The sequence below is a fragment of the Morone saxatilis genome, unplaced genomic scaffold (assembly GCF_004916995.1).
Source record: "Morone saxatilis isolate NCDOM2014 unplaced genomic scaffold, NCSU_SB_2.0 Contig12, whole genome shotgun sequence".
NCBI lineage: Eukaryota > Metazoa > Chordata > Actinopteri > Moronidae > Morone > Morone saxatilis.
Genome location: NW_023339674.1, coordinates 20,032,236 through 20,038,873, shown reverse-complemented (window position 1 = coordinate 20,038,873; position 6,638 = coordinate 20,032,236). Strand labels below are relative to the sequence as shown.

The window sequence follows — 6,638 nt, the reverse complement described above, 5'->3', positions numbered from 1 at the left end:
ACCACATTAGTCTGAAAAATGTTTTGTTTTGATTAAGAAAAAGTTACATTCATGAAGCAACAAACAAAATGTTAGAGAAGGTTGGCCAGCACCAAGAGACGATGTCTGTCTGTTATGGACTAGTAACCTGTTGCTTATACATTCAGCATGGATTACTTAGATGTTTGACATATTCCACATAATTCATCATATTGTAAGTTAATGTGTATATGTAGAAACAATTTGAAACACAGTTTGCTCCACTCACATCCCACAAAATAAGTAACCATGGTCATAAAATGTTAATGTGAAACAGCAACAGTAATCCTCCTATCTACTGAGCTATTGAATAGTTTTATGACCACCAGAATGTCATCAGAAAACCCTTTACATAACTTTGTTTTTTTTTATAAAGAAATTGCTGCTATTAGCATAAGAATTTTAATAAATCAGTGCATTAGTCACTATGACCAAACATCTGTAGAAAAATGATTGTAATTATTTATGTCTGTTCTCTTTAGGTCAATAGCTAAATATAGACCCTATAGAGAACTTGTTTGTTATTTTATATTAAACATCATAAGTCATCACCAAATTAAATCAGTATAACCTCCATATATTAAATGTGTAAGCAGTCTTGAACATATAAGTCTCCTCTGTGGAAAATAAATCCCTGACTGTGAAAAGATCAAACTTCTGTCAAATTACACAGATTTAATACATAAAGACAATTTGGGATAACTACTGTAAGTAACAACTTCTAAACGTGCAGACTTCTTGAAAACAAATGTTATTATCCCTTCACTCAATTATTTCATTAAATCTGAAAATCAACACAAGAAACAGGTCTGAATTTTGATTTTTGTGGGCATCTGGATCTCATATTGAAGTGGGAAATCAAATAAAACACAACAACAACAACAACAACAACAAACAACAAAAACACACGTATAATTCCTTTGAGGTTTTTGTTTAGATTTTTGGATTACTGACCATCTTCACCACCATGAAAGCGGACGACGCACCTCGTAGGACCTTGCAGAGTGAAAAAGTGAAAGGCTATCTGGCATTTTAATGATTTCTGAGGAGATTTAGTTTTTATGGCATAATTTAATTTGTAACCAGTGTTGAAAGACAACCTGTAGCCTACAAATAGAACTGATTAACCAAAAGTTGATAAGCTACATTTTGGAAAGACATTTTACCAAGTCATGTAGTAGCCTCATTATCTTACAGATATTAAATTACTCTAAACTCTCATGCTTATAACATATAGGTTTATTGCAGGAAACATTGCACACTGCAGGAAACACAACTGGAAATGTGCCTTTCCTCTGTGCAGAACTTTTTTTTTCAAATTCCTTAATACTTAATATTCAATTCCAAAAATGCTTCAAAAACCTTCTGCGTGCTCCTGTGAGGTTGTGCAGGCTGCAGATAAGATCAGACTGCCTTGTTATCTGGTTTTAGTTTACTTGTTTAGATGGCCCATTTTAAGGAGGAAAACAAATAAACATAAACCAATTTTTTTGAAAACCTACACAATCTGACCCACCCTCTCGTTATTTTGCTCAAAACCAAATCAACCAAATCCACTTTCCATGCAGTTCTGCAAATCACTTACCTGTTGTGATGTAAAAGAGAAATCTCACTTGCACAGAATGAGGGGCACAGTGCAGTAATCTGACCTTTATCACAACAGTGCAGTTACAAAAGTCTTTCTTATTGACTACATGAATCTTAGGACACTGACCTCATTTGAGCCATCTCCCTATCACAGACTCTGTTAAACCTTGGCAGTACCCATAAGGTAATGGCAATGTTTAAACTACTCTATGCTTGTACTGACTTATCACCCAGTGCTGTGGGTTAGATAACAGTCTGGCTGTAGCTGTTTGTTTTTTAAACCTTACCTCCAACATAATTAAAACACATTAGAATTATTCTCTGGGGGCCGAATCAATATTTTATTATTCAATTTAATTATTCAGTATTCACAACAAAATTCATCAAACGTTTTGACTTTTAGATATTTTATTATCTGGTCTGAACTGAAAATATAGGCTTGTTTAACAAACAACATTATCAAACAAATCTTTAGAAAATAAAATCATTTTTTTATTTTTAATTTATCTTTATATCAGTTTCCAGCCAGGGATGTAATGAAGGGTAAGAGTTAGTTTTTGGTAAAAATACAGTATCAAAAATTGATGTGATCCACTTTTACACTGTACTGTAGAAAGAAACAGGAAGATGGAAGTTACATATGAATTAGTTAACAATTATATTAATATAAACAACATTTAAAAAATAATAACAACAAATACACCATCATTACCTCTTGGTAATGCTTAACTTCGTGTTCTAGTATTGCAAATTAAGCCATAGTAAATCATCAGTCATCAATGATTTGCAACGTGGGGTATGTAGTCATTGTTAAATACTCCAAACTAATTAGAGAGACCTCAGAGAGCGATCCTTGTAATCATATGTTCTTAAGACTATACAGTGAAAAACAAGGACAATATGCATTTGGAGATTGTACAAGTATGAATAAACAAATAAAAGCCGTAGATTAAAAGCTATTCAACTAGTATGAGTATATAGCTTTACTAAGAAGTCTGAGATCCCAGTAAGCCCTAGCAATCACACAATGTTTTTGGTAGGGATAAAGGAGTACACCATTAAGCCTACGTGTATCTGTTCAACCAACTAAATTATCTACATCCACTAGTAACCAGATGTTGTTAATTTAAGCCTGAAATTGATATTGGTTCATCAGAAGTTGCTACATTTATTACAAAACTATTTACAGAGAAGCCCTTAGAATTAAGCTTTAGAGCAATGTTTTGAGTAAGATAACGTTTTTTAAATTTAATTACTTTTTATTAGAAAACAGATATGGACACATTTTACTCTGATGTTAATCAAATTCGTAAAAAGTACGCTATCCATACCTGACACTCATTTCAGTCGAGTACTCGCTCAACTTTAATTTTTAGCAAAATATAATATCAGTTGCCCTTTGAAGCCACCATGAGTCAGCATGATTGACAGATCTTAGTATAGTCTCTTTCAGGAATTTGGGAAGTACAGTGTAGAAATTGTACATAGGTGCTGTATGATGAACGTGTTAAAAGAGCAGTCACAGCTGATATTGAACAAGTATGAATTGTACATCACTGAGCAGGCAGGTACGCTTTTATCTTGTCCAACAGTGCAGTGGGATCTTGTAAGAAAGCTGGAAGGTTGTTCCTGTTAATGTAGACAGCCAAGCCCACACCAGCAGCTGACAGCATCAGAGGCCACATAAATGATCTCTTGCATTTGGGCTCATCACAGGGCCTCGTCTGCATGGGTTGAGCCACTCTCTCCCACTGAGTGAGGATGGCTTGACGGGCTCCAGCCCACTTCCCTGGCCCTCTGAGACGGTACTGGTACGGCGTGCAAGGGCCGAACATCACTTTCAGTCGGCAGCTTAGGATCAGGTTTCCCAGCAGCATCCTTTGAAATGTTCGGGGCTGAACCCCCACCCAGCTCTGGCTTATCTCAGATCCATGTAGCTCACGTAGTCCACTTGGGATGGTGTGTGCTCTGACTGGTGGACATACACTGAAAAAGAGACCCAAATTAAACATGTTGTGGATAACAAGATTTGGATCCAGAGACCAAAAATATGTATGTACATCCAAACGTTGGGAGTAAGGCATCCACTGCAGTCACCTTTCTAGCCACTTGCCTCTTGGCTTGCATTGGGGATGTCTTTTTAGCAAATCGAAGCCACTGAGGGAAGCTTGATGGCCAGGCCTATATGAGAGGAGCACATTGTGACACAGTTGGCTTTGCCCTTTTAAAACACAAAATAAAAAGGGAATGGTGGATGAGAAAAAAGCTTGCATTTTTTTACAGAATCTGTGTTACTTTAACAGACACGTGTGCCCAGTTCTGGGCTTGGCATCTGCAGAAGATGGGGCATAATGGCCCCCCAAGTGGCTGCACACTGAAACCAACTGATACCCTTAGAGTGGAAACGGTCCAAACTTCAGGGAGAAAACACATAACTTTAACAGGAGATGTTTGTTCTCAGAGGCCTGCAACCACATGTGAGGCCAGGCGAATGGAAAGGAAAACTGTAACCTGTGGCAACACCCTGCAAGACAGAGGACTCACAGTGACCACACTAGGCCACCTATACTGCGGTCTATAAGAAGGCACAGAAGAATAGTGCTGTGCAGCTGCATGTGGCGTGAGTGGTAACAGAAATACTTTACCACCAGGTCAAACGTCGGAAAAAAGAAAGAAACAAAACCCCCCGCCGCGCCCACACGCACTAGAAACACTCCCAATCCATCAAAACTCACACTGGGACCCCTGAAATCTGCGGATGTTGGGCTTCATCTGAACCGTTCCAGAGAGGATATGCGGTTGGGGAAGCTCATATTCACGGGTGCGATGTTGGCTCGAACAACCTGAGATTTATATTCACACTGGTTAGTTATGATGCTAAAATCTTAAGAATACCACAAGTATTTTATCTCAAACAAGGAAACACAGTCCAGTAGTGACATTATACGTCAATCTGCGTCAATCGAGCACTGAGGGTTTTACAGTGCCTTTATTCCAGCTCCTGACCATGTTGATAAGCGGGTCATATGAGCCCGACAAACTATAATAACTGACTTCAGGCTGTTTTTAGGCATGCACCTGTATCTTTCACCTCATGCAGTGTCTTTGCCTTATCTCTCTCCCTCCACACCTCTTCTTTAAGCTCACAGTTTGAAAACCTCTGTTTTAGTATGAAAGTATTCCTGTCCTGATATTGGCCCTAGGAAATGCCATGGGGCAGCACAGACCATGAACAACTACATCAAACGTCCCAGCTACTCTGGCAAAGTTGTTAAGATATCTTTGTCTGGACAAAAGCATTGGGTGGACAGAGTCAGACAGTCTGCCATTTGCAGGGAAAAAAACATATTCTAGTTCAAAAGCTGTTTGGTGAAGCTATGCTATAGAAGTAATTGTAAAAACAAATACAAATACAGTACCTGTGCTTTGGCTTAAGATTGTACAGAGAGTGGTCAAATCTTTGGTTGAGTTGGTTCTCTGCCAGGCCACAGAAAAAATGAAAGGGAAGGATTTTCTGCACAGAATTTATCACCCTGTTAAAACCCAGATCGAGGGGCACCCCGTTTTCCCCAACTCGGTTCAGAATCCATGCTCCCCTTCGAGTGCTCAGGTACAGCTGGGAAGAGAATACATGGTCGTCAGTCATTATGGTGGTACGTTATAAATCTTTATTTTATATTGATAGTTTACTAAATTTGTAGGGATGCACAATATGTATTTTTTTCATTCGATAGCAGTAACCTCACTAACGGTCTTGTTATGAACGACTAAGATGTAGCAAGGAGGATGATTTAATATTTCATAGCTCTGACCAAAACAAATCTAATACATCACTTCTTTCAAACACTGTAGTCACTTTGACTTGGAGGTATAAAGCATTATGAATGTGAACTTACAATACATTACGTCCACCGCTTATAATACTTTAGAAATCTTGTTATAAGCTGTCATGTGCGATTACAACCATTATCAGAATAATACATAAAAAATACATAATATAACTTTCCCATTATCAACCAATCATTTATCAGCCCTGATATATATCATGCATCCCTAAAATATTTTTTATGTGAAATAAAATGTAAATATGGACTCAAAATAAGGGATTTTATCACTCTGTAACCTGTAACATAGCTTGCATTTTTAATTTTTTAAATTTCTTTTTCAATTTTATCTTCAAAGTAACTTCCAAATTATTTGATTGTCTGCTGGTGCTATTTAATCTACTGGATTTTATTGTAAAGCTGTTGCAAAAAAGTTAATTTTCAGACACATGTAATGTAATCTATGTGAATCTATCTCATCCAAACCTGCTTGGTGACTCTGCTCAGCTCCACTGCGATGTCTCCCCCAGAGTTTCCTATTCCAATCACTACCACCTTTTTATTCCTCCACTCCTCCGGAGTCTTGTAATCTCGGCTGTGGAAATACTTTCCCTTGAAAGTGTCAATGCCTGAAAAAAAAAAGACGGTAAATGCTTGTGACTGCTGGATAAAGTGCTTCTGAACTGTTACAAGAAGATTTTCAAGTGGTGTTGCTGCTTTCTGTTGATGAAGCATTATGTAACAACATTGTACAGGGTTGTCATTAGAGCCTTGTTCATACTGTGTCAAAGGTTGATTCTGGATATTTATAATCTCAGTCAGTGGTACCTGGGAAGTCATGTAGTGGCATGTTTGGGTGGCAGTGATGTCCAATACAGATCATCACAGCATCAAAAATGTGTTTCTTTTTTTTGCCATCCTTGTCCTCAGTCTCAACATCCCACTGGCCTGAACGAGAAAAATCTGATCTCTGCTTCACCTGCAAGACTTTGGTCTGAACAACAGAGAGGCAGAAACAGATAACAGTGTGCTGATAACAGTGTAAAAGCTCAGGTGAGTAGGATCAATTTCCTGTACATTTAACCATTTGTTGTTGTTGAACTAAGCAATATTTTACATTTGAAACCAAGGTGAGAATGTTGCATATTTTTGAGTACAGAGAAATGTAACTCTTAGTGAAGCCCGCTTACATTGAAGCGTATGTGCTTG

General features: G+C 37.8%; 1 protein-coding gene and 1 pseudogene across 1 annotated transcript in view; both read right to left on the bottom strand.

Moving 5' to 3' along the window:
- LOC118321436 (flavin-containing monooxygenase 5-like) overlaps window positions 1-1,036 on the bottom strand; it is a 3,544-nt gene extending 2,508 nt beyond the window's left edge. Inside the window, exon 1 of the mRNA XM_035652752.1 lies at window positions 973-1,036. Within this exon, the coding sequence (XP_035508645.1) occupies window positions 973-987 (15 nt within the window). The 5' untranslated portion in view covers window positions 988-1,036. The remainder of the gene's footprint in view (window positions 1-972) is intronic.
- A 948-nt stretch (window positions 1,037-1,984) lies between these two features.
- LOC118321435 overlaps window positions 1,985-6,638 on the bottom strand; it is a 6,626-nt pseudogene continuing 1,972 nt past the window's right edge.